This window comes from Aspergillus homomorphus, assembly GCF_003184865.1.
Source record: "Aspergillus homomorphus CBS 101889 unplaced genomic scaffold BO97scaffold_52, whole genome shotgun sequence".
In the NCBI taxonomy this organism is placed as follows: Eukaryota; Fungi; Ascomycota; class Eurotiomycetes; order Eurotiales; family Aspergillaceae; genus Aspergillus; species Aspergillus homomorphus.
This window is the reverse complement of record NW_020291938.1, coordinates 1-26,284: the sequence shown is the minus strand read 5'-3', so window position 1 is coordinate 26,284 and position 26,284 is coordinate 1. Positions and strand designations below refer to the sequence as shown.

The window sequence follows — 26,284 nt, the reverse complement described above, 5'->3', positions numbered from 1 at the left end:
TTGCAAGCGTGGGGGGCCTGAGCATACCGACAGCCATTCATGTCAGCCTGTTGGCATTGTCCCACATGCAACGGCCAGAGAAAGCGTGCAGAACCATGACTCGAATACGCATTTTTGCATTCTGGTTTAGTCTTTCAGGGTGTGATGCATCGTTAGGTTTTTCTTTTCCCCATGTTTTCTTTTTCTCTCCCCTATATCCGTCCAGGACCTGCGAGTCCGCGGGCCTCCGACACTGAGGCTGAGGCCCTTACCCAGAAAGAGATTCTCCACCGACGCGCGAAAACCACATGCATATTATGCTGCAAGCTCAACTGCCGCGCAAATATGGTCTTGGGTCTCTAAGCTAACACTCAGTCTGAATTATCTTGTCAGCAAATGACCGAGTTTTTTTGACTGGGACGGAGTAAATCCAAGCCATGTTTCGACAACAGAGTGAATTCCTGACTCTCCCAGTTGCATATGCATTACCCTGATTCGTGCACCGTGGCTTTTTTTTTTCTCACGATGACTATGCACCTCAGCCCTATCAGGTAACCAATCTCGAGCTGTGACGGTCAATAGTTGTGCCTACATAAGCAATGAAGATCTGCTTTGGGAAGAGCAAATAAGACAATGCCCAGAAAACAATAGTCCGAGTCCCTAGTCTGCGGTGCTATTGGCCGATATTTGAAATTCCTGTTCTTGGAGTCAACTACACTCAAACAGAAGATGTCATACGGACTTTACCGGCCGGCACTTCAACGTCAGCTGCGATGTTGGATTTCAAACAGTGGAATGATCTATTACATCATGCACCTAGCAGCACCCCCCACTATACATCAACCTCGAAGATGTGGTCTATATTAGATCACGAGTTTCAGAGCTAGTGTGGAAGATGCTGACAGCGTCAACGCCTGCCGAAACCAATAACGCAGTGGCATCAAACTGCAAAGATTTATTAAGCAGAGATTCAGAATGACTCCCGCTCAGCTACTGCGTTGACCGTCAGCTCTCGACAAATGCATAGCCCCATCTGACATTCATGATAGTCTTTCGAGAACAAAATGCCAGAAAGACCCCAATTTGCGTGACCTTATATAACCTCCGGACACAACTAGAAAGAAGTTAGACAATGAAGAAGCACTAACGCAAACAAGCCTTGGCCTGATGATACTCATTGTGGTTCCTATGTATGGCTCACACTCATCGCCGAGAAAGGAGCGTTCCCATGGAGGAGGATACAAACGTAAGTAAGGACCTCCCCAAGTCTTTGATTAACAGGATTGACAAGCTTCAGCACAACCCAATCTACGAAAGAGCGTCGACTAGTTCTGAGCCTTCCACCATGGATTCACAGACTATTATTGACAACCGGATGCTGCTAGTATCCGGCTCGTTCGTCCCAGGCACCATGCCATTGCAGATGCAGCCGCAACTAATCCCAGCGGCAGCCTTCCACGAGGCTCTTCCGTCAGCCGTTCATGGGATGCCTGGAAACCTGGCATATGCATTTAACCAATCTCACAGCAGGAATGTGGGGGTGGAAGCAATCTTCTTCCAGCAGGCACCTTACACTTCCTCATTCATGAGCCAAAACCTGGCATCGTCCCTTCAGCCCAGCATACCGCTACCATCACATCCACCCGCGAACACATCCAACCCCGCCTACTCTATGCGCCCGGAGGGATGGGCCGCGCAGACACAGACCCAGATAGAGGCACATACACCGACCCCAGAACCACACACAACAGCAGCAGATTATCATCTCACATCATCCCATCAACGTCAGCAATCATTAGCCCAACAGCAACTTACCCCTCTCTCCAGCTCAACCACCGACCTCGACCTCGACCTCGATCTTGACCTTGACCTTGATCTGGACCTCAACCTCAACGAATCCCCATCACATTCACGAAGTCACCCTCAAACACACTTTCGACTACTCCCAGAAGACAGCGCCACCGCCGTCGTTCCATCCTCATCCTCGTCCTCCCCACCACGCCTTCACCACCACCACCACCATCATAATGCTCCCAACAATAACAACAACCAACCCCAACGAGACCTAACCAACTACGGCATCCCCAACCCCGACGGAACCTGGCGCTGCGCCTACCCAGGGTGCGCCTCGCAAGCTTTCTTCCGTCGTGGCTGCGACCTCCGCAAACACTACAACCGACACCGTAAGCACCTTTTCTGTCGCTACGAGAACTGCCCCCAGGCCACGCGAGGTGGATTCTCCAGTAAGAAGGACCGGGATCGGCACGAAGCAAAACATAACCCTGAGATTCCATGTGAATGGGAAGGGTGCCGTCGAGTATTCAGCCGAGTGGACAACATGAAAGATCATGTGAGACGGATTCATAAGAGGCGAGAAGCTGGAGAAAGAGAGAGGGAGAGAGAGTGAGCAACCAAACAAACAATCCTCCGTTGCTTGTCTCAGTCGTCATCTCTGCGGGGGCGGGGACCCCCTTTCCATGCAGACAAATTCGGAACAAAGCCTCCTTCCCCTCCTCCCACCCCCCCTCAGTATTCTCGCCACCGTGGAACGGAATCTGTAGGAAAGGGCGGGTAGAGGAGGGGACGGGGAGTCCGAATATGCTGTAGTGGAGCGGGTCAGCACTACCTACATACATCCAAAACATGTATGTATAGTATGCTAGCCTGCCGCGGCCCCCTCCCCAGCTGACGAAAGACGAGAATTTTCTTTTCAGCCGCATCCCGTGACTTCTGACGAAAGAGGAAGGAAGACGTGTGGACTACAGGATGCGGGACAAGGGCACCGGAGGTTTTTGCTTGCTTGCTTGCTTGCTTGCGGCGTGCGTGCAGGACTTGGCCGCGAAGGCTTACCTCTACCGTACCCCTTCGGGAGAAGGTGTGCTGACAGCATGCTGCCTGGAGGCTACCTCTCTCCTTCTTTTTCTCCCCTCTTCACTTCTCTGCAAGACCAACATACTACGCTACGCTACGACAGAAATCACTTGAAAACGAAAAGGATAAACAATCGAGTTTCCTCCATCCGGTAAATGAATGACCGGGGAGCAGATGACGCACTCTCCCCCCCTGCCTCTCCTCCCACATCGCTGCCCCTTGTCCTCCCTCCCAAAAAACCGCCACCCATACTTCATTGTACGCTACGCTATTCATCACATCAGCAAATTTCACTGCGGGCCAGTGAGAAGAGCGAGATTCTATTCTCTTTGGATATACTAACACATACAGGAAGTCATCCAAGCACACTGATCAATGTACTGTACTGCACGCACTCTGTCTGTTTCATCAATCCATATAGAACTTATTCATCGGTCTATTCCTTTTCTGCTTTTGTGTTATATTTCCCATATGGAATGTCGTTTCTTGGACATCTGAGCTTTCCACGCTAAGCTAGCTGGCTAGAAAAAAAAAAAAAAACAGAAAGTCCAAAGACAGGGTTCGAACACGCATCAAGACCTATTGCTTCCTGTCATTGTTTGGAAAGAGACTTCGCTTCATTTGCAACGCGGAAAAAACCTTCTGCCTGTACGGATGTTGTCTTTACCTGGATTCATTCTTTTGCGCCTCCCTTTCATTGCCTCTACCTAGTTCGCAACTCAATACTGCAGGTGATGAGAATTAGAACCCATTCGATTCACACAAGTCTCGCTCATTGAACCTCGATCAAACGCCAGTGCTCCTATATGTATATGTGGGGGATATTTTACGAAGACAGGTAAGAGTCGTCGAGCGGAACAAGCCAAGAACTGAGGACCGCAGAGGGGAATGAAGCAATGTAGAAGAGAAACTGAAAGAAAAATCGGCAAGCTTTGCCTGAAAGCGCCGATGGGTTTGAGTCTTGTACAAAAGAATAGCAATTCGCCAAGGATCCATTCAGCAACAGATAAGGTTGGGGAATATATGCATGGCCAAAAACACAATCAAAGAAAAACTCAAGCGAACGGCATGGAACAAGTCGCGGGAAAGTTTGATGGTAGAGAGTCATCGTAGCTCTAAGAACATCTGGTATCACTAAAAGAAGAGTATCGAGAAGACGGAACGAGCTCATAATGCATGTGCAGTATACACGATAATCGGAGAATCGGGTGGCGGGCGGTGGGTGATGGGCAAGAGTGGCTGCGTGATTCTCGGCATGATGGTCCAGTACAGCTGTCATGTTCGAGAAAGCCACTTCCTAAAAGACTAAGGAAACACGAGCGCTGTCGCTAATGCAATATCATATGAATAATAAATCTGCACTCATGGGGGACGATCGTGGAGAGGTCGCTCATTGAGCATTCGTGCGGCGGCGGCGACCGCGGTTGCTACCTTCTGGTCTCTGAGCCAGGACCTGCCTGAGCGCCGGGTCGTCTTTGTTTTTATCGACATGGTGGACTCGGACATGTCTGTCAACCTGATGTGAGTTGTGGATACATACAGACTTTGGTGAACAAAAGACCTACCGTTGAAGATTGTCGGGTCGAGGATACTTATGCTGTTGATCCGGACAGAAAGGGCAGACGTATCCGGGAGAATTGTGAACGAGACCATGACGAATCATCTCATTCTTTCGTTTGAAGCCCTTCCCCCCTGGGCCACGAGGGCAGCCGTCTATAGGACAAAAGTGCGGACGGTCTTGTGAGTGGACGTTGGCATGTGAACTATTAAGCCGTTGAGTTTGTATTCTAGAGTCGAAGAGGGTCATATATGCGCTTACTTGAGTAGATATTGTGTCTGGAACGGAGGTGCAGTGCACCCAAGATGACGACATTTATAGGTCCCGGCTGGTATGGGTCCATTAGTCTGCGCGGAATGGTGGAAAGAACGGTCGCATGTTCCTGAGGGTGTCTGATCTGTCGGAGTCGGATAGCTTGTCGCTGGGCTCTTGACGGTGGAAGCCGCCACCTCATATGGGGAACTCAGGTAAGGTATTTCTTGCTTGAGCCTCCAGTAGGGCGATTGTGACGCAGGAGAAGGCATGGTCGACATTTCCTTTGAGCTCGCGGGAGACAAATGTGAATATGGGCTGGGCGGAACCTGAGGGGGAGGGCCAAATTGCCCCATGCGCTGGTGATCCCAGAGAGAATCTGTCCTCGATACAGGCGACGAGGCTTGCACTGGAGGCAAGCTGTACGATGAGCCATTGATGCGCATGGCAGCATTTGGCGGTACATCCGTCACTGCAGCTAACGCTGTCTGAAGGGAAGGTAGGCTATGATCCAGGGTATTTCCCGTTGAAGGCGAGTGAAGCGCTGGGAGGACTTGGCCTGGAGATGTTGAAGGAGGAACGAGCAGTAATTTGCTCAGGCGTGATTCGGGATCAGACACTGTTTCCTGCCGTGGAGGATCATCTGATAGTAATGATGAGATATTAGAGGGCGTATGCTGATGCTCCTGTTCAGGAGACGGCTGCTCCGGGGAATGGATGGGTTGTTTTGGCGTCAATTCGAGCTGAACGTTATCCCTGGAGTCTTCCCTGCACTCTAGAGGAACCAGGTCAAGCGCTTTTCTGGCTGTGGCTGCAGCTCTCAAGCTGTCTGTGTCCGTGGGCTTGCATGGATCCGGCAGCAGAGCATTGTCCGGCTTGAATCTTAATTTGGTGGGCTTTTCCAGGTAATCATCTGCCACCGCCTCTAGAGGGAAGTCATGCTGGTATTCGAAATTGGCTATATCAGGTCGATTAGGCTCTAGATGTCTGATCAGCACCGAGTTGCCTTCGATTATTCTGGGCTTGGAAGGTTCCGGCAGGCGCTTACGGGAACTGCCCGAAAACGGTGCCTCATCGTCTACAGCAGATTTAGCAACGTCTCCCTCATGCGGTTCCCCAAATGGCGGAGGCGAGTCCTTGAGTGAGTAATCAACCTGGGTTTTCTTCAGCCCGGGGGAACCGGGAACATCTGGATCGTATGATTCAGTCATGAAGGCGGTGGTTTGAGGCGCATCAGGTGCGCCGGCCTCTTGTCTGCCGGTGATTTCTCTTGGTGCCTTGAACTGCGTTGCGAAATGCACGCTCACACCGAGAGGCAGTGGAAACCTGTCTTTAACCTCTTCGACCGGCACAACAGGCGAGTTGCGTTGTGGGGCTCAAATGCACTGTCATCTGATTAGTAGGTGCGCGGTTTTCACCCAAGCAAGACGGCATGTATGCACGAAAGATGCTGACAGAAAGATGGGGCGAGTGTTCTCTGGTAACCTTTCATCTCGGACCAGGAACCAAGCATAGTACGGGGAGAAGGGTCCAAACTGGTGAAGAAGAATAAGATCAAGATAGACGGCAAGTCAATCGAAAAAGAAACATTGGAGGATCGGACCAATGAATCAAGATCCGATCTGTAGCACTTCGGAAGAACACCACATTTGGCCCCGTTGCAATGAATGTGGGGTGCAGATCGAGAAAAGACAGCTAAGAGATGAGAGGGGCAAGAAAAGAGAAAATAACCTGAGTGGAAGCCAGCGAGATAGAAGGGAGAGATATATGGATTCACATGATAGCAAAGGTTTTGTGTCTTTTTTTAATTATCCCTTCTGGTCTGAATTGTTCTGTTCGCTGTGCGAGGAGAGATGGTGGGACGAGAAGACAAAGAGAGGAGAAAAGCGGCAGGGCGGTTTTGCTTACCTGCTGCTGTCACGGAACCCAAGTCGGGTAGCCTCAGGAACCAAGCGATGAGGCTCAAGCGGAAGTCAATCAACCGCACGTCGAAATCCACTCCAGAAAGACTGCACGGTGCGCATAGATCAATCAATCGTCCGCGCAAAGATGGGGAGTCGTGTGAGGAGGGAATTTGGAGGGGGTCCCGAATCGTTTCACAAGCAGAGGGAAGGTCGGTTGATCCAACTAAGCAGTGGCGGGGGGATGACAATGAGGGAAGAAGGTCCCGATGTCACTTTGGCCCGGCAAAAGGTGGAGGAAGAGGAGGAGAACCAAGCAAGCGAGCATCAGGTCATGGGGAGAAGAACCATCGTCTAACGGCGCCAGGAGTAAGCGACGGCAACAACAGGGCTCTTGGTGGTGTCAGTAATCGTCGTCGTCGTCGTAGTAGGTAATCATAAGCAGCAACAGCAGCAGCAGCAGCAGAAGGGAGGGGAAGGAACGGGACTAGAAGGCAGAAAATCACAAAAGAGAAGAAGCACAAAGGTAATTAAGTCAGAATAATGGCGGCCGACAGTGATCAAGACACGATAGAATAGTGACCGATGAAGCTAATAGTTCGAGCCAACGGGATTATGAAGCGCTTGGCAGTGGGAACTAGAAGGGAGAAAAAAAAAAGGAAAGAGTAAAAAAAAGAATAGAAATAAAAAATAAGATAGAAAAGGATAGGATAAGGAAAAAAAGGTTAAGGGTACGACCGGGGAGCGGTCAGGAGCACAAAAGCAGCAACAGCAGCGTGGGAAACGGCAGAACCGAAAGGAAGGATCCGGTTATCAGCAGGTAGTAAATCAAACGGGGGAGAGAAAGAGGAAAGGAATGAAGCAGAAGAAGAGAAATAAGAAGAGGAAGAAGTCAAAAGTAGAAAGAAGCTGGAGAAGCAAGAGAAGAAAACTCACACAATAATGGATAGACTGGGATAGGATGGATGGATGGATGGATGGATGAGAATAGTCTAGATGAGGGAGTGAGTGGATGGGATGAGATGGTGACTGACTGATTGTTAGAGCTAGTCTAAAGTCGTTGGATCAACTCCTCAGCTCCAAGTCGAGGCCGTCCGTTCAAGCCGTGGTACTCGGGGTGGGATTGAGGAGAAAGAACCGTAGGAAAGCCGCGGATTGAGTCGATCCACACGCACCAGCCCGGCCTGGAAAAAGACGGGTGGAGAACAGCAACAGCAAAGGCTCCAGACGACAGGACAGGTTTCTTGCTTTGAGAAACCACCTGGTCTAGTTAGTAGTCACCATGCGAAAACAACAACCATAAGAGAGACACGATGAATCAGAAAGGTGGAAGCAAAACACAAGAGAGGACTAGATAAAAAGCGATCATGGATAGTTCTAATCCGAGGAGGAGGAATCGTTTCTTCTTTCCTTTTGCTTTTTCTTTTTCTCTCGTATTTGCTATTCCCCCTCCCGATTACTATTGACTGACAATAGTTCGGTCGTTTTCTTTCTATCTTTCTGCCTGGATGGCTGGCTGGCTGGCTCGTTCTGACTTGACTTAGACTCTGTCTCTTTCTGCCTCCCTCTTTCGCTCCGTGAGATTCAATCGAGTGCAATAGTAGGTATGTGCACAAGAAGGTTTGGACGGTCAGTCATGGAAAATCACTCTGATCGAACTTTCGGAGGGTTGTCCAAGGTGTGCATTGAAGCTCCACCTGCGTCAAAACGAAAAGGAGAAGAAAAGATACTGGAGAGAACGTTGAGGGTGTGACTGAAAGCTGACTCCCAGACGCGCCACTGCAGCAGGCAAACAGAGGTAGGTGGGGTGAGTCCCTCACGACAGACAGACAGACAGACAGACAGCCGAAGGTCCAGCCAGAGGCTCAATTTACAATGCTGGTATTGTTGACTTCTACCGATCTGTTGTTGCTTAGGATGCTTACCCGCGGCAAAGCACTATCATATTTAGTGTCGCTGATAGAATTGAGGTTCACCTCCTCAAATACTACTGTTGTCTATCTTTCAATCCCATCTTTCTGGCCATCAAGTACAAGCGAACGAGCAGCGAGAAGGGGAGAAAAAAAAGGAAGAATAATGCCACGTCCACGAGGCTGATCCAGCCAGCCTAAACCGAAAAGAGGCTCCACCTGAATGAGGCTCTCTGCATGGATGTCGATGATTGGTAGCCAGTCGCGGGCACAGTTTAAGAGGCTGAATTGTTCATCTGCACAGAACCGTCGTAGAACTTGGCGACGAGGGGGTGGTGTGGGAAGAGTGCGTTTGGCTTGCCGCCGCCCTTAAGCCAGCAGCTCTTCATAACGGAGCTTCTTTCGCGCAGGGCGATCGTCTCAAATCGATGGGATTCTCGATCGATCGACAAGGCTTTCTTGCCTCTCCTGTTTCTGATTGTCTCATTTCTCTCTCCCTCTCACAGTCACAGCTCGATTGATCGTCCACTATCTAAAGCCAAATGCCGTACGGGGGAAAGGTAAGGTAGTAGGTACCTCAGGCGACAAGGCTGCTGTGCAGTGATGAGCCTGATTCAGAGGTTGATCCTGACTGATTCCTGATTGATCATTGATGGCTGACCGCCTCGGAACGAATCTCAGTCGATTCTTCAACCTCCACTCCGCCCTACTGGACAGAATCCTTCTGGCTCGGTAACACAGACGGCACGGGATAGCATCCATCCATTATGCCCTGGGATGCGCATCAGATCAGTCCTTACGACGGACGGATAGAGTCCTGAGGCAGCCATCAGGACCTGGGACCGAGAGCAAACAGATACTACCGCGGGTGCAAACAACCCACATATAGAACGAACGAGAAATGTCCTCAAGAAAAGAGGAAGAAGGATGATGCAAATCAAGGCCGCCGGCAGAAAGTGCCAAAAAAAGAAAAAACCTGACTACTATGTAGATAGCGACCTAACTGTGAAGTTGATTTCCGTACGGGCATGATTGACCAGTAGACTACATGTAAATAGATTGGCTGAGGCCCAGTCATAGTGGACGACGCTAAGTAGCTGAGCCGATTCCGACCTGCCCCATTCCATCGAACCCTAACCAGTAGCCGCAGGCAGGATTGAGGATACAGAGTCGTGAGTACAAAGAGGAATGGGCATGGGAGGGAACAGGTGTAGGGAGGGGGAGGAGAAAGAGAGAAGGGAATAACACTCAAGCCAGGTCAGGTCAGGTTAAGTCAGGTCAGCTGTGTCCCACTTTCTGTCACTCCCTGTTTATTCCGGATCTTCCCAGTTACATCGCATGGCCAAATCATCACCATCATCTTTATCATTTTCATCGTTAACCCCCATACCCTCAATATCACTAGACTAAACTAGACAAGACAGACTACTTTTCCGTTCGTATTTCCAACCGTTGGCAATTGCAGACTTGACCACTTCGGCATTGGCTCTCGACCCGTTGAATCCCAGAACCATGAATCGGAATGGGTCTGGGAGGGGTTGGGCGGGAAACGGTTATCTACACTAGCCACTAGCCAGGTGGGAAGGGAAGGAAGAGCTCGCCGACTATCCCTCCTTAGGAATCGTTTCTCGAGCCAGACATTATAAGCCTGAAGACACATTCGACAAATGGCCTAATTACCCATTTTGCGCTTGGCTTTATGGATTTCAATCCCGGATGATCATGGCAGAGTTCAGAAGAGGAAAAAGAAAAGAAAAGACCAAGAGCGAAGGAAGATGAAGAAAAGCACAAGAAAAATGCTTGCTTGATACCCATCTGGCCTCCCCTCCTTCTTCGCCTCCAATCCCGACCTGCTGTGCAGGCATGGCAGCCAATCCTCTATCCCTAATTAGGCAGGTCTTTGGGGGACGGTCTCTCACTGCAATGGACGTACCCTGGCGTACTTCATATTGATCGATCGATTAACTGACACTGAGTGTCAGGGCAGTAACTACCTACTTACTGTACAGCATTTGGATACAGTACCCAAGTAGACGACTACATTGCTTGTAACCCCTCCTCTTCCTTAGATTAGAAGAGCTAGAAGTCTAGTCGCGAGGGCTAAGACCCGGAGTAAATTCAAGCGTGGTCACTCTGGTGACTTTCAACTGTCACTCTGCAGATGATCGGGTCGTAGGCTCGTAGCCAGCCCCGGCCCCACGCGCCTTTCTCTCCCTCGCGCCCCTCTTCCCTTTCTCCCCCTCCCCACTCCGTTGTCAGTGCACCTCAAATGATCGATGCTCGTTTCACAACAGACCACAAAAGAAGTGATGCTGTTGTTAGTTGCGGCTACTGCTAATCAGCAGGTTGAAGAAACAGATTCTCATCTGCAGGGTTGGCAAATAGCACACTCTCTAGCTTCGAAGAAACCCACCTTGTATGACGACATGGTTCTTTATTGAGGCCTGAAGCTCTCAGCGTGATGAAAGCTGTTAACAACTTGGGGTTTTGATTAAGCCAATTCATCCCGTCCCAGATATAGTGGGGAGACACCCCATCCAGCCGCTTGCTTAACTCTCTATGTACCCAACTTGAATTTGCCAGCACAGCAGCAGGATCAGTTCGGTCTACAGTACCTAAATATCTTTTATTTTTCTCTCTCGCACTGGTAAAGAGAGGGGAAAAGTACCGTGCCCCATGACTCTTGTTTCTTGGGGCTTACGGCGGTACTCTCTCTGCACAACCATCTTACCGAGCTGCCCCAGTCAGGAGCATCGAATACCACCGCGCTGTCAGACTTGTTGTTAGACGACCAGGTACCACCACCTCCAAGCTACTAGTGACAACAGAGATGAACTCCTCATCGAGTCAAGTCATTCAGCCAATCGTTAAGGCGTGAAGCATCAGGGTGGAGTCACGACCTCCGAACCAAGTAACAATTCTAGGGTCGCAAATCGAGGTCAGATAGGTTACTTCTGCACAACAAAGCAGTGAGAACAAGCAATTTCGCTGTCCCCAGCGGCGTAAGGAGGGAGAAAGAAAACAGCCCGACCGAAGGTCCTGAAACCCCCGAGAAAAAAAAAACCACTGGCCAAACAAGGACGAGAAGGTCGTGCAATGCAACATGTCATCCGATGGAAATCGACCGGATAGGGACTAGAGGCGGCCCGCGCCGAAGCAAACTGACGGTTCAGTTCACCAAATTTCGCGGATGGATCGTCGACCGTGGACGGTACTTAGAATTACCGGTTACTTCATGTATGACTATGAGACTTGCTTTGCTCTCTGCTGCTTATTGACAAGTAGCCGCACCACAACGACCACGCACACAGACCAAGAATATTTGATTTATAGTACCTATAATCAATATCCTGGAAACGGAAAAACCCCCTCCACCTCAATCCCCGAAGTACCGTCGCCGCACCAACCACTCCAGTAAGAATAAACACCGATGGTCCCTACCGGTACATGTGCTACTTCAATTCCTCCAGACCACCTTTCTCGTCTGCGTCACCCATCCTGATCGACACCAAGACGGCAGAAGGGAGCTAGAAAATTTTAGGGAAACTAGGGAACGTTCGAACCTCGACCCAAGGCGGACGCGGGTTGCGGTCACCCGAACGTCTTTCTTCTTTTTGTCTTTCTTTGTCAAATTAATATCGCACAAAGTCAAAATCAATAACACAAAAACAAAATGAAAAGAATTTATGGCCCGGTTGAACCTCGTTTTAATATACTACCCGGCTAGACTGAATTGACTAGTCAGGTCGAGGCCAAGCAGGATTCCCGTGTTTATGGAGTTAAGTCAAGAGAAATCAGCTTATCATTTAAGGCCGATTTCTTCGGACAACGTCCTCCCATGCCCTAGCTAAGTTTTAGACTTCCCGAATCCTTCGGGAAGAACCAATCCCTAATTCAGTTTCCTGCCTGAGGTTTTGCTATGACTGCCAGGTGGGAGACGGAATCGCATCCATGTAGTCTCGTAAGTTCATTGTGTCTAGCCCAATTGGTTGGATTCGTTGCTACGGAGGGGCAACCGGGGATTCAAGAGATGGGGTGATGGGATGGGATGTGGGTGCTGCTGCTACATAACACGACCAACCCTCTTGCTGTACAGTACATGCTTAGTTCTTACATGGAGCACTGTGAAGTGGGGTGGTTGGTTTCCCGGATGGAGTAAGGATAAGTAGCAGCGAGGCACGGCTGCACCAATATGTATGTCAGATCTCCTTACTCTACCTACCCTGTCATCTTTCATCTTTCCCTCCCCATTCTCCTAGGAGGAATCACACCGGGGAGGGAAAAGTGATGAAAAGTTGAGCACTTTAGGTCTTGGGACGATGGATGAAGTAGTCGTGTTCTAGTTACTTGCGCCATTCTTACTTCAGCCGCTGACCGTTTGTTAGGGATGCGAATCCTGCCGAGGCCCTCCCCCAGCATGGACCACGCAGCTACCAAAAGCAAGAGAATTATAGGGAGGAAGAGCGAGAGAGGAGGGAGCTTCAAGTCCGGTTGTTTTGACTCTACTACAGAGGGGCCAGCATTGCGAAAGAATGCAGTCATCATCATCAGCATCCTCCTCAAACTGCTGTACAATTGAGCATGATCGAAATTTGATCGATCTTATTTAGAACCCCCACACTAACTATCAGAATAGCATGCTTTCTTGAAGTAAATTTGGCTTACTAGACTACTGACTCAGAAATCCCTGACTATTCCTGAACAACCAAGTAGCTTACTTCTCATCCACCGCATATCCGCACTTCCGGCTTTTATTCGGAGGGGCTGGAGCTAAGGCTAAAAGACCTTCCCTCTTCAAATGGACTAAGTTGTTTAGTTGTTGTAAGGTAGGTAGTGCAACCCTGGAGAGCCGCACCCAGTTAATTGCCTCAACCGGGGAGAATGCGTTGGTGCCGGTGGGCTTCTTTGCTGACTCTTCTCTTGCATTCGGAGAGGTTAATGTGCGCTGGTCGCCCCAGTTGGGTTCCCTGCTTAAGGCAGATACGAGGGATATCCGGCGTCATCCGCTTGCTCTCTCTCTCTCCTCTTTCTCACCATACAGCTGGATTAAATCCACTCCCTAACTAGCTGGCTAGCTCTTCAAAGGTTCAATGATTACCCACGGAAACACAAAAAAAAAAGAAAAGAAAAGAAAAGAAAAGAAAAATTGGCCGTGCATCCCCAAGCTACTGCTGCTCATCCCTGTTCGTTGGGACTAGCTTTGCAGGCTGACTGACGCACTGACATTGTTGTTTATGCTCTTCTAAGCGGGAATAGTGTTTGCACGCTTTACACACCACACGAAGTTTCTCCATCTACGGGGAGAGGGAAGTGGGGGACAGATCATCGTTCCGTCTCGTACTCAGTGAGACCGATGAAGGTCCACGTAAGAAATCTTGATCTAGAAAGGCACCTTGCACGAGAGCGTCCTGTCTCAGAAGGTTGAGCGTGACCAGATCCGACGTGCGTATATTACTTGAAAAACAGGGTTCACTACATGCCACCAGTTTATGACGATGCGCTAACTCTTCTCTTCTCTCTATCACATTCCAGAAGACCTCGTTGAACCGTCCGGACACATATTCGGGCGGCCCACGCATAACCCGAACTCATAATTTCGCCCGTTGTCGCAGCTGTTCTCGCACCTGCTTCACTCGCTCCCAAGCCTTGAGCGCAAACGGATTGGTGTTCCTGGCATACTCCACCGCACGAGCACTGCTGGCCTGGCGAAGGGCATACCGCGCCTTGATGCCTTGCATGATGACCGAGCTTCGCCATGAAAAGAACGCATCGCCCCATGGAATGTCTGGCGTAGGGTCATAGCCAGACACCTCCTGGTACCATTGGACACAATCCGCTCGGGTGGGCAAGCCAGGGATCACGTTGGGTTTGAACTGGTCTGTCTTATGATCCGTTCCTTCCAGGAAGTATGGGCTGGTCAGATTGCATAGGTCTGACAGCGGGTGCCCCACCGTGGCCATCTCCCAGTCCAAGATGCCGATGACGCGAGGCTCGGATTTATGGAAAATCATATTATCAATCTTATAATCCCCGTGCACGAGCGTGCCCCGGTCTTGCGGCTGGGTGGCCTTATCGGAGAAGAAGCGCACCATGTCCATGAAGTGAGGCAGCTCGCCGACCGGTTCCTTGGTCTCCACATCCACCGCTTGGGCCTGGGCCTGCGATACTGCGGTAAAGGTCGCGATCTGACGATCGTAGTAGCCCGACGGCTTTCCGAACTGTTCCAGACCAACCAGCTTGGGGACGACCCGGTGGAACTTGGCTAGTGTCCGGACCGCATCCTGCCATCTACATCATCTTAGCTCGAGGGACATAAGAGCAGGAGAGAGAGGGACCCTGCACAGGCCAAGCGACAAGCAACAAGGAACAAGGCAATAACATACAGCGCGGTTCTTTCAGCGGGGTCAATGCCGGGCATAGCTGGGTCAGTGAAGTGGCGACCGTCCATGAACTCCATGATATAGAAAGGCGTGCCGATCACACTGCTATCCTCACACAGACAGTAGGCCTTCGGCACAGGCACATCCGTATGCTCCAGGGCATGAATGATCTTGTATTCACGCTCGACTTTGTGCGCCGTCTTGGAGAGTAGCTTGCCTGGAGGCTTCTTCCGCAGGACATACTTGTTGCCGTCAGCGGTTGTAAGCTGGTAGGTCGGATTGGATTGTCCGAAACCGAACTGATCAAGCGTTAGTAAGTCGGATTCGCTGTCAAGATTGAGTGCTAATCAGGTGATCCGCTACCTGCTTCACATCTACTGGCGTTTTGATCTCTGGAACGTTCTGATCGAGATAGCGTTCCAAGGAGGGAACGTCAATCGGTTGGCGCACGGCTCCAGCCATGGCGCGACGATTCAAATATGATGACTTAGATTGCGATACAAGCCGTGATTCCCTCACTCTATGTCCCTGCTATATAAGACGCCGGGTCGCTGCGAGCCAGGGATGGATATCATGTTCGAAAGGGCGGGCAGTCGGTGGTGATTAAAAAAGGGCACAGGTACAGGACCCCTCCAGCCGAGGCTAAGCACCGCATTCCATAGGGGTCAATTTGCGGGGCGTCGGCTTCACCTCCAAGGCTTGGGGGAGATTCAGCCGCGGGATTGCCCTCTTCTTAGTCATACAGCCAATCCGCTCAAACAATGCAAACCAACTAAACAGATCTTGCCCAAGCCAAAAAAAAAGTAAACCACTTAACGCGCTGTCGCGTGTTGACCGCCAGACGCGTCCCACCATGAAAGCTCTCCTCACCGTCGCATCTCGTCGTCCGCCTCGACACACCGCAATTCTCCCTTTCTCTCTTCCTCCTCATTGCAGCTCTAGAAGAAGAAGCGACACCGTTCCTCACTTCTTCTCAACCTCACCCGCACAACCACCTACCCGTATCCCCAAGATAATGACCAAGGAGACCGCCCGTCCTCCCCCCACCGACCCCACAACCACAACAGCAACCACCCACGAACCTCCCTCCGCGCCCTCCTCCCCCCTCGCCAAACGCACCAAGCCCAACACCACCACCGAAGAACAGCAACAACAAACCTCAAACATGGGCTCAACCGCTAACCCCCTCCCCGCCCTCCTCGTCCAGAAGCTCACCCCGGCCGGCCGCGCCCCGACCCGCGGCTCCGCCTTCGCCGCCGGCTACGACCTCTACAGCGCCAAGGACACTGTCATCCCCTCGAAGGGCAAGGCGCTCGTGGACACGGGCATCGCCATCGCCGTGCCTGAGGGAACCTGTACGTTACCCTCCCCTCGAAACACCAGCTTACTCGAAGCACAAATTTTTCTCAACACGAGACAACACAGACTCCCAGACTAAACCGTATGAAATCTAGACGGCCGCATTGCCCCCCGCAGCGGCCTCGCCTCGAAGCACTTCATCGACACCGGCGCGGGCGTCATCGATGCCGACTACCGGGGCGAGGTGAAGGTGTTGCTGTTTAACTTCTCCGATGTGGATTTCGAGATCAAGGAGGGTGATCGCGTGGCGCAGTTGGTTCTGGAGCGGGTGAGTTTATTTCTTGGTGATGGTGGAGGGATTAGCGGGGTGGTGAGGGGGTAAATTGGTATTTTGAGCTAACGTTTGCCTTTCTTGTTGCGCAGATCTACACGCCTGAGGTGACGGTTGTCGAGAAGTTGGAGGAGAGTGTTCGTGGAGCTGGTGGGTTTGGAAGCACGGGTACCAATTAGGTAGGGATTATAGAGTATTCATTGATGTGATGATGATTTTGGGGGGAATATACATCTGGAAGAGAAGGACCTCGGGACATAACTAGCGAAAATGAAAGGTTCTTTGGTTGGGGGGGGACTGATTAGACTATGTTCACAAATATACCTCACGATCTATGGATTGAATCGAATCGAAAAGAAAGTATCATTATACATGTTTTACATTTTGTTTATATCCTCATGGTCTTCATCTATCATCCAGTCCAGAAGACAAATATCTACTGTCTACAAAACACGAGTTCCGCCCGCATCAAAGCTAACCGCTATCCTATCCGTCTATGATCTATGCAAGACTCCATGGTCTAGAATCAAGAGAAAAATCTTTTTCATCGGAATTGTGCCGGTAGATCTTCTTTGTTCCATTCCTGGGCCGGGAATTCCACCGTCGGTTCGCGCAGGAATTGGACGTGACGCACGACTCGCACCTCCGCGGCTTTGCTCTCGCGCAGATGTTCCTCTTTCTTCCGCTCTTCCTCGCTGAGAACCTCCCCGTTTGAGATGACCGCTGCCTGTAGCTCTGCGTTGCGCGCCTCCATGGTTTTCTCAAGAATGCAGTGCATGCTGGCGAGGACCTTGACGGTAGACTGCGCCAATGGCAGTGCTGTAGCGGGGACGTCATCCGGGGATACCCAGGACTTGGTGGTGCGGAGGGCAGGGTCGGCGGCGAAGACGGCCTCGCGGAGCCGCGCTACCGTCAAGGCGGCGAACATGTCCCCCGTCCCGCTGAAGTAGCAGTCTAACGCGGGGACGTCGACGCGGAAAAGACGCGGGGAGCCGTCGGAGCGGGTGGTTGAGCCGATGACGGTGAGGGTGTTTGCGGGGGGCGCAGCGGTTGCAGAGGATGATGGAGAGAGGTTGGAGATTTGAACGGATGTGATGATAACGTGGGGAACCTTGTAAATAGCGTGTATGGCGGTGATAGCCTCTGCCAGGGTGCTGAGAGAAGTAATCCTGACTCCAGACAGGACTCTGTCCATGAACATTAGGCAATTGCGCGTGTCAGGATGTGTGGGCGGGCTGTTTCTCACTCGGCTTCAAATTGGTTTGGTAAGATCAAGTCTGCGTGGTGAATCATCTTCTTGTATGCTGGGACGACGTCGTCATTCACGTATAGTCGGCCTTGATCACCCATAACCGGGTCCAGAACTGCGCGCAATTAGATGCTTTGCACAAGAGGTAGAATCGACCAGATTGCTCACCCCAGAAGAAAGAGCCTGGGTTCTTCTCTGCGTTGCGCTGGAGATCCATCCCGATAACCCCGACTGCCTCCACCGCCGCAGCGCTGGGGGCGTAGCCAGACAGCATGACATCGAAGTCAGTGAGGTGGCTTTGGGTCAGGCCCTCATAGAGCGCAGTAATTTCTTCAGCCGTTGCTCTCGTTCCCTTGAATTGCCTGTAACCCGTGTGGTTGCCTGGCGAGATAGTCAATGCTATGTCTGGATGCATAAATGCGACAATCGGGAAAACTGACTGAAATGGACGGTGTTCAACGCAGCAACATCGCAGCCCAACAGCTGCATGGCCACGCTGGCCATTTTATTTCCAACATATCTGCTCAATCAGTCCTGGAACCAAAAGCAATGGATGCGTGACCGGCGGCATGGACGGTTCCCCGCGATATGATGACACATACCCGTAGACGACCTAGTCAGGTCGGGTCAGCTGACTGTTCGACGGTCTTTTTAGTTGAGGGGGGAGAGGTGAGGATGAGCATCACGTACATGGCTGGCTACCGCGAGAACTCGCGTTTCAGGAACCAGAAGATCAGCAGCCATGATGAAATGAAGGAGGAACTGGTGGAGGAGGAGGGGGAGATGATGGTCGGGATGGAGATATCAATCATGGACGAGATCCGCTCTGGACTGGGTCGGCGATAGGCGAGCGGCGGAGCCCCATTGCCGCCTTGGTGATTGGTTCCTGAGGCCGACCTGCAGCCCGTGCCAATCACGGCTAATCTTGCCTATTGCCTTCTTTTCCAAGTTGCTTCAGGTCTCTTCCCTTCAAATTTAACTGTCCCTTGGAAACGAGCTCCGAGCAGATTTCGTCTGATGGACGTGCATCCCCTATGAGGACTGGAACCGTCTGTGCTGTACTTCTATTCTAGCTTTGCACCTAAGATACCAAGTTACATGAGCTTACGATCACGAAGATGACTCGACACAACCTTCGGCCCCCTTTCTTAATGTCATGCAGGTAATCATGGTCAACGGGAGGCCAGTACTTATTGATGTACGGCAGTACATTCCTCAATCATTGCTTGCTCTTCTGCCCATCGACTCCTTTCTATACTAGATACCCAGTCAATACTGAATCCCTAAATAGTGTTGTCGACTCTTAGTCTTCTGTCAGACCATTCCTTGAAGTCCATGACTACCGTCGCACTGACTCGGCACGGTCCAATGAGACCCGCAGCTAAGAATAAACCTCGACCGGTCCAGACACTTCTCTTGTCTTCGGTTCTCTGGGCTCCCACTGCAGGACAGACGGTATCTGCACTCTGCAGCAGCCCTTTAACCCGTCCCGGTGGTGGTGGCTTCAATGCCAGGCACGCCGTCTCGTCTTGTTGCGGCAGCCACACGCACACAGTCCACACACCCCCCTGGCTGCCATTGACCCATCCGCTCCCACTCCCTCTCTCGATTCTCCCTGTCTCTCTTTCACTCCGGGCCTTTGCCATCTAGCGCACTCTCAAGGGTATCAGAGCAAGTTCCGGGGGCAACAACAGAATGGTATAAAGAAATCACCTCCCTGCTGCTCACTGCATGCTCTGCGGCCAACTACTGGCTTTCTCCTTGCTCTACGCCCCGGTGTGTCTCTGTATGCTCAGGGCCCGCCCAGCCATCTTAACAGGATCAAAACATGCTGGTTCGATGACCATTACACGTTCTTTACCTCGTCTGCTGGTTTTTACTCAATTAATATTTCACATACCCGTGTCACTCAACTGCAACACCACTTCCCAAACCTGGGCGCCCGTCTAGGGCTGCGTCGCTCGCTTCCTCATTCAATCTAAAATGGATCTTCAATCTAATATGGCCCATTGGTCACAACGGCACATGGACGGGCATCTGGCTCGCCCACTGTCGCGACTGACACTGCTGCTTTCGTTTCTTCTATGGAATCTCCTCGTCATCCACACAGTCTCATCGGCAGCTGTTCCATTTCTCCAAACGGATTTGCACAGATTTATATCAGATCCAGGCATCGCTACTAGTAGCGGGATGAACGTCCGTAATGCACTGGCCCGTGAAAATCTTGCCGAGCATATACAATATAGCAAGAGAGAAACCATCACCGTGGACACCAACCAGATTGCAGGTCTCTCAATTCTTGTTGCAGACGATTTGGGCCCTGCCCCTGGGCAGCATGTCGAGCCTCGCCTTCGGTCCCGAGCGGCGGCAGATTCTGATACTTTCCCAACTGCGTTCGATACCAGCCTCTCGAACAACTTTACTTCCTCCACGTGCCCCAAATTCTTCAAGTCTTTCCTTTCCAACACCACCATTACCTCCTGTCATGCCGTCTCCATGCTCCTGCGTGATTCCAGCTCCTTCTTCCGCGTCGTCACATCCGCCACGCTGACCTCAGAAGTCCTCGATACCGCATGTGCCTCCAATGTCACCGATTGCGCATCTATCTTCTCTGCTCTCGCGGCCGAGCTGCTCAAGGAAGATGTTTGCGGCAAGGACTACTCTGCTGGTAATCCTATAGTTACCAATGCGTACACCGACATGATCACTTATGAGCCACTTTACCGGGCTACATGTCTCCAATCCCCTTCGACCAACAATTATTGCTTTGTGGATGCTATCAGCAATACCAACAACTCCGCGGACTACGACGTTTATTTTGTAGCCTACGGTAGCACCATTGCCGCCTCTCCTGCGCCCACCTGCAATAAATGTCTCCAGGCTACCTTGGCTCTCTTCGCCACCTGGGCCGAGATGGACGGGCAACCCGTTGTCAATTCTTACATCCCCTCTGCTGAGGCCATCAACTCGGATTGTGGCGAGAGCTTTGCCAATGTCAACATCACTGTTGGTTCTGAGAAAGCCGTCTCCAGCTCTGGTGTCGTAGTTCCACTGCCGCATTGGTCATTCTGGGGTCTTGTGACGTTCAGCCTTGGATTAGCCTCTCTGTTGGCGTTATAAGCTGTCCTCACGCAAGGAGAGTTATCACCGTAGTCGCGGCTTGTCACTCCTTTCATATATGGACGCCCTCTACACTACCTCATTCCACGTCTCCTAAATCCTCCTCTTTCCCTTTCTATCAACAAGATACGTTTACGGGTGACGACAGCGATTGCTAGGATATTCACACCCTTTTCGGGTTCTAGTCCTTCTTCGATTCTTTTTTGTACTCGTCATTTTCTTTTAACGAGGGATTCTGGCTGAGACTCTGTATAATTTCTCATGCGTTGTGTCATATAACTGCTATAATGTTTATACTTAATTTGGCCAGTCGCTTATGGCCCCCTGCCTAATCGGAGGATATGGTTGTAGTTAGCATAGATACTCGCTAGAGCTCAATAAAGCTCATTGCATGGTACGGCTCCAGATAGTTGAGAAAGGGGACAGATGAAACATCAAGCGAGTAGACAAGAGCATTGTCACCAAGTTTGCAAAATGCTATCAAAGAACATGGCAAACAAATTTCACACGAGATTAAGCGAAAGAGACCGATCATTAAAGGTGTCTCATGCACGGTTAATCTCCACCGTGGGGAAACCGGAGATGGATCCGATCGACTCTATGGCAACAGTGCTTGCAGGTAGGGTAGTCTTCGAGCTTAATTGTTCAATGGTCAAGCAACGTATTACGAAGCTTTCAGGAGTTGTTGAAGACTATAGACGAGACCATGCAAAAGTGTTATAGAGACGAAACTACCTCGGTGACATCTCGAGGACTGTCACTGAAGCACACACGGGCTGGGGGAATCTTCCCCGTGCGCCCCAAAGGCGGTGCCGGGCCGACTCACCGCCGGGCCTTGTTTGTTTGGGGTGCTTTGCCGTTCTGGGAAGGATGTTGCATCACTACTCAGCTCTACATACCAGGCACACTGAGACACTGAACTCTTTTCCTATTTCTACATTCTACCCAGCTGTCAATTTCAATCCCGCCTCCAGTTGATCCTTCGGTCTTCAATCCCAGACTGAATTCCGTCTAGTCCCCATTCTCCCGTCATGGTGGGTGTTCGACCTCAATTCAACCTCCTAATGTCTCTCCTACAGTCCGCTTATCGAACGTTCAACAGGTCACCTCCAATGCGCCGTTCCGGCCGTCGCCCTTATCATTTGGCTCTCCTCGAGCATCCCCTTTTCGCCGACCGTCTACTTCCAACTCCCCTCCGCAAGCGCGACCCAGCACTCCCGGCAGCTCCCCCGGTCGCGGATACACGCCGGTGACATCTCCCAGCAAGCTCAAAGAATCCTACACGGTCGCAGATGAGGATGAAGTCTCCTCACCCCCTCAGCAGAACCGCAGCCCGATCGCCCAACCGCGGTTGACACGTGAAGTGCCTCCGTCGCCCACGCGCGGGGCTGGCTCCTTGGACACCTCCCCCGTTATGATGGCGACCAAGGCCACGCATATGATGGCGGCCTCTTCGGATGCGGCCGCCCAGCTCTCGCCAGCTCAGTTGCGAGAGATCCGCGAGGCCTTCCAGGTGCTAGATCGGGACAATGACGGCTTTGTCAACAAGGATGATGTTGCGGACGTCCTTGTGAACGTGGGTAAGTGATGCTCCGAGATCTCCGCTTGTCGTAACATGACTGACCCGCATCGATCCCTTTCAGGCCAGGATGCATCCGCACTCTCGCAATTCTTCCCGCCCGGGGGCCCCTCTACGATCAATTTCCCCACTTTCCTCAACACGCTTTCCCAACTGCTGGCCCCGTTGTCAACCCAGCAGGAACTCCTGAACGCCCTGGCGGCCTTTGATGAGGATGACAGTGGACAGATCGACGTGGAGGAGCTGCGCGATGCCCTGATGCATACCGCCCCGGAGGACGGCGACCGACCTCTCACCGACCGGGAGATTCGCGACGTGCTGAATGGGTTTACAGGCCGTCGGGCATTCGGGGGCAAGGGCGCACGAGGGACCGGAGGGAGCAAGCGCACGGAAGTATTCCGATACCAGGAGTTCGTCAGTGGGCTCGTGGGTGGAACAGAGACGAACCAATCGACACGACGCGATGCCTGACGGGTGGATGAATTTCTTGTTCTTAATTGTTTTATTTTCGGCTCATGGCTCATAGCGTACGGAGACACGAAGCATCATAAATACAACTGGACAGTGGCTCTGGCAGCCATGCAGTTGTGGACGGCATGATTATATTATCCTGCACTGCGTAAATGAAAGAGAATTTGACTTTGTTGTGGTTGTTGTGATTGTGAACCTTTCCACCGAGTTCTCCCACTTGGCCCGATTTTGACTTTCCGTCCTTGATTCAGGCTGGCACGAGGAGCTGTCAATCAAGGGGAAGAGAGGGGGGAAAGCACGAAGGAGTTGGAAATTTAAAGTTGGCACGCGAGAATCGAGCATCTCGTGCAATCGAGCCATGCCATGAGGCTAAGGAGTGCACAGGCGTGAGAAGAAAGATAGATAGATAACCATGGCAACAGCCAACTTTCGCGTTGGGCACGCGATAGACTGACTGACTGACTAACTAGTCAGTCATTTAGTTAAGTTCGTCGGATCACTGCTTACGGATTGATTTTCCAGTTCCCGCATTAACTACAGGCAACGGAAATAAAATCAGTCATTAGGGGAAAAAAAAAAGAAAGAAGTGGTTAAGAAGAGGAATTATGAGAATTGAAGGTACATAGTTGGTGGTGCTAACCACAACTAGTGACAAGACAAGACAGACAAACTCGCAGTAGTTTATGGGAAACTAACACTAGTTAATAACTAGTCAGTCTCTAACTACTGCAAATTCGCCAAGTCCAGATTGGAACCAGAACTGACTGACTGTAGTTAACTAGTGCTCTATTATTGACTGATTGACTGAACTGCTTCTTTTTCTTCTCCTCACTAACTACACCTTTTTCTTTCTACTTTGGACAACTTCTTAAAAAATTACTTGCATTCTTTTCTTACCAACTGTGAAGATTCACCACTCTCTTCACCACTACCACCACCAAACTCTCCTCAACCACAACCTGCATTCTTTTCATTACTTTCCTTTCTCCCTCCTCCCCCCCCCCAACCCCAGCCTCTCCCTGGTCTGTTGGTTCATTCATTCTGACCAGGAAGATGGTTTCAGGTGTCGGCTGCGCTTCCAATAACCGTCCTTGCTGATCATCCTGCTCGATCGACTCCCTCCTTCCTCCCCATAACCATGTCACCCTCACCTGCTTCTCCCTCCTTCTCTCCGTCTGCTCCTCCTCCATCCACTTTACCACCTCTCTCGCCATCTTCCTCCTCTGCTGCTGCCTCCCCCCAGCCTACTCAAGCCCAGTTGAACCTCGCCGCGTTGGCCAGGTCTCCGTCATCGCCGCGGACCATGCGAGGCTTGCGCAAGATCAAGTCCCATCAGGTTCTCTCTTCCCATCCGCCGCCGCCGCCGCCTTCGTCGTCGGGGCGCCTCTCGGCCGGCGCCGAGGAGCTCACCGCGCCCGGACCACAACTTGACTCCCCCGTGCGGCTTCGCAGCACGCATCGTCGCACACGTTCTAATAGTGACGCTTCCTCCCGCGAGCCACCAATACTTGCAACGCACCGCCGACCCGGTAGGAAGACCGGTTCTGGGTTTGGAGTCAAAAGATCTCTGCTCGAGTCGCTTCTGCGCGATGGTCCGCAACATGGGAACATTCGGGAAGGTCTACAGGAATTGCGTTATCTGGTTCTCTCGACGCGCGTTGAAGCAGACGCCGATGGCATGGTAAGATCTACTTAATCTCAACTGGCGACTTGGATGCGCATATCAATCCACAAAACAAGCATGTCCACTAACTAATTTGCTGCGCGCCGCCAGTCTACCTATCGAGTATACCTCTGGCTCGTCCTTCTCGATACGCCCCCCGTTTCGACCGACGAATACCTCTCCCTCATTCACCGAGGTCGTTCCCCCGCCTATGCTAAGATCCGCAATGATACCTTTCGCACACTGGCCACCGATCCCCTTTTCAAACGGCGCGTCACGGAAGCCAGTCTAATTCGACTCCTCAACGCCGTCGCATGGAAGCTTCACGATGCGAAGAACAAGCCTCGCTCCCGTCCACGACTTTCGACCGGCCGCCGGCGCGAGATGGAGCTCCTCATCAACACACCTCCCAGCATAGCAGAAGAACCCTCCTTGACTGGGAGCACACCTGGCAGTGTGATCAGCAACAGCACCGGCAGCGCTTTCGGCAGTCCCGGCATTACCAATGAATCTGCCATCTACGTACAGGGAATGAACGTCTTATGCGCTCCATTCCTCTACGCCGCCCGCAGTGAGGTGGAGGCTTTCGCCCTCTTCCATTCCTTCATCCTCCGCGAATGTCCGGGCTACATCCGGGGAGCTATGGACGGCGTCCATCGGGGGTTGCGACTTGTCGATCGATGTTTGGAGATCGTCGAGCCCAAATTAGCAGCTTACCTCTTTTCCAAGGGTCTGCAGGCCGAGCTGTACGCATTTCCCTCCGTGTTGACCCTGTGTGCATGCACGCCCCCTCTCCCGGAGGTCCTGCACCTATGGGACTTCTTGTTCGCGTACGGGCCACACCTGAATATCCTATGCATTGTCGCGCAATTGATCCGCATGAGGGATGTGATCCTGGACAGCCCAAGGTATGTTTACCACCATGACCTCATGATAACATCACATCCTGAGATACCACCACAACAACACGAGGCTGGGGGGAGCAAGTATCATAAACAAATCTAACCTATCACCTACCTTGACCCCCCGTGTCTGACAAGGACCCATCAAGCTAATCCGTATCACGCACATGATAGTCCCAACAAAGTCCTCCGATCCTTCCCTCCCCTTGACGCCAAGGAGATCATCGCTTTGACCGTCTTGCTGGTTCGCAAAATCCCTGAACCGCTCTACGCCGAGTTAATCGACCACGCCAAATGAAAACTCGACTTTCACCTGTCCCACCCCACCCTTCAAAATGAGCTCTATCACCGAACCTCAGATACGATGCATCATTCCTTCTCCGCCTCCCTTTCCCCTTCCTTTTACCTTCTACTATCTACACCTATGATTATGATACCTCTCTTATCCTAACCCGCCCTAACCGACCTAGCCAAACACATATGATACCTGCTGCCATGCCATGAGTTCCGACGAGATGAGACGACTATTCCTGCCTGTTTGTTTGTTTGTTCATTTATTTGTTTTTCCACTTCTGGTGTTTCTTCTCCACACCCCCACCCAAAACAAAACCTATACCTTCTACCCTAAGTAATTGATTGGAATCAAAGGATCTTATTCCTTTTCGGTCTGTACTTTTATCTTCTTTCTCTCTTTCATCCCCCTTCCTGCATCTTGCATGTCTGTCGCATTTGAGTTCCCGTATGCTGTCATGACCCATGACCAATCCGATACTAACTAACTAACTTTATATGTACTGTATTATTCTTGCTTGGGGGGGG

The 26,284-nt window shown here is 51.4% G+C and overlaps 9 protein-coding genes across 9 annotated transcripts; 5 read left to right on the top strand and 4 right to left on the bottom strand.

Annotated features, from left to right (window-relative positions):
* Positions 1–708: 708 nt before the first annotated feature.
* On the top strand, positions 709–2,386 carry BO97DRAFT_437813 (putative C2H2 transcription factor; the record flags this gene model as incomplete). The annotated part of the gene is made up of 3 exons (XM_025697873.1): positions 709–742; positions 1,299–1,363; positions 1,403–2,386. 3 exons carry the CDS (start codon positions 709–711, stop codon positions 2,384–2,386), a joined length of 1,083 nt encoding a protein of 360 aa, XP_025547301.1.
* A 1,715-nt stretch (positions 2,387–4,101) lies between these two features.
* BO97DRAFT_224794 (uncharacterized protein) lies at positions 4,102–6,192 on the bottom strand. The gene is made up of 3 exons (XM_025690676.1): positions 4,670–6,192; positions 4,416–4,613; positions 4,102–4,358 (listed from the first exon to the last, which is right to left on the bottom strand). Exons 1-3 carry the CDS (start codon positions 5,869–5,871, stop codon positions 4,241–4,243), a joined length of 1,518 nt encoding a protein of 505 aa, XP_025547300.1. The 5' UTR covers positions 5,872–6,192; the 3' UTR covers positions 4,102–4,240.
* A 7,783-nt stretch (positions 6,193–13,975) lies between these two features.
* BO97DRAFT_408489 (phosphotransferase family protein) lies at positions 13,976–15,407 on the bottom strand. Its single transcript, XM_025695881.1, has 3 exons — positions 15,215–15,407; positions 14,855–15,150; positions 13,976–14,759 (listed from the first exon to the last, which is right to left on the bottom strand). Exons 1-3 carry the CDS (start codon positions 15,311–15,313, stop codon positions 14,060–14,062), a joined length of 1,095 nt encoding a protein of 364 aa, XP_025547299.1. The 5' UTR covers positions 15,314–15,407; the 3' UTR covers positions 13,976–14,059.
* Positions 15,408–15,866: 459 nt separating this feature from the next.
* Positions 15,867–16,660, top strand: BO97DRAFT_437810 (DUTPase Dut; the record flags this gene model as incomplete). The annotated part of the gene is made up of 3 exons (XM_025697872.1): positions 15,867–16,206; positions 16,306–16,478; positions 16,574–16,660. The coding sequence occupies 3 exons, from the start codon at positions 15,867–15,869 to the stop codon at positions 16,658–16,660; spliced, it is 600 nt and encodes a 199-aa protein (XP_025547298.1).
* Positions 16,661–16,853: 193 nt separating this feature from the next.
* Positions 16,854–18,636, bottom strand: BO97DRAFT_408486 (pyridoxal kinase). The gene is made up of 6 exons (XM_025695880.1): positions 18,421–18,636; positions 18,333–18,343; positions 18,171–18,250; positions 17,899–18,111; positions 17,728–17,845; positions 16,854–17,668 (listed from the first exon to the last, which is right to left on the bottom strand). Exons 1-6 carry the CDS (start codon positions 18,472–18,474, stop codon positions 17,026–17,028), a joined length of 1,119 nt encoding a protein of 372 aa, XP_025547297.1. The 5' UTR covers positions 18,475–18,636; the 3' UTR covers positions 16,854–17,025.
* Positions 18,637–20,064: 1,428 nt separating this feature from the next.
* BO97DRAFT_312543 (uncharacterized protein) lies at positions 20,065–20,766 on the top strand (the record flags this gene model as incomplete). The annotated part of the gene is made up of 1 exon (XM_025691234.1): positions 20,065–20,766. A coding segment is annotated over one exon (702 nt), but the record flags the coding sequence as incomplete, so codon positions are not given.
* Positions 20,767–21,813: 1,047 nt separating this feature from the next.
* BO97DRAFT_446317 (putative calmodulin) lies at positions 21,814–23,055 on the top strand. Its single transcript, XM_025698635.1, has 3 exons — positions 21,814–21,890; positions 21,953–22,430; positions 22,494–23,055. Exons 1-3 carry the CDS (start codon positions 21,882–21,884, stop codon positions 22,898–22,900), a joined length of 894 nt encoding a protein of 297 aa, XP_025547295.1. The 5' UTR covers positions 21,814–21,881; the 3' UTR covers positions 22,901–23,055.
* On the bottom strand, positions 23,033–23,504 carry BO97DRAFT_224395 (uncharacterized protein). Its single transcript, XM_025690674.1, has 3 exons — positions 23,408–23,504; positions 23,097–23,354; positions 23,033–23,039 (listed from the first exon to the last, which is right to left on the bottom strand). The coding sequence occupies exons 1-2, from the start codon at positions 23,429–23,431 to the stop codon at positions 23,169–23,171; spliced, it is 210 nt and encodes a 69-aa protein (XP_025547294.1). The 5' UTR covers positions 23,432–23,504; the 3' UTR covers positions 23,033–23,039; positions 23,097–23,168.
* A 534-nt stretch (positions 23,505–24,038) lies between these two features.
* Positions 24,039–25,763, top strand: BO97DRAFT_428595 (TBC-domain-containing protein; the record flags this gene model as incomplete). The annotated part of the gene is made up of 3 exons (XM_025697309.1): positions 24,039–24,581; positions 24,675–25,471; positions 25,640–25,763. 3 exons carry the CDS (start codon positions 24,039–24,041, stop codon positions 25,761–25,763), a joined length of 1,464 nt encoding a protein of 487 aa, XP_025547293.1.
* Positions 25,764–26,284: the final 521 nt, after the last annotated feature.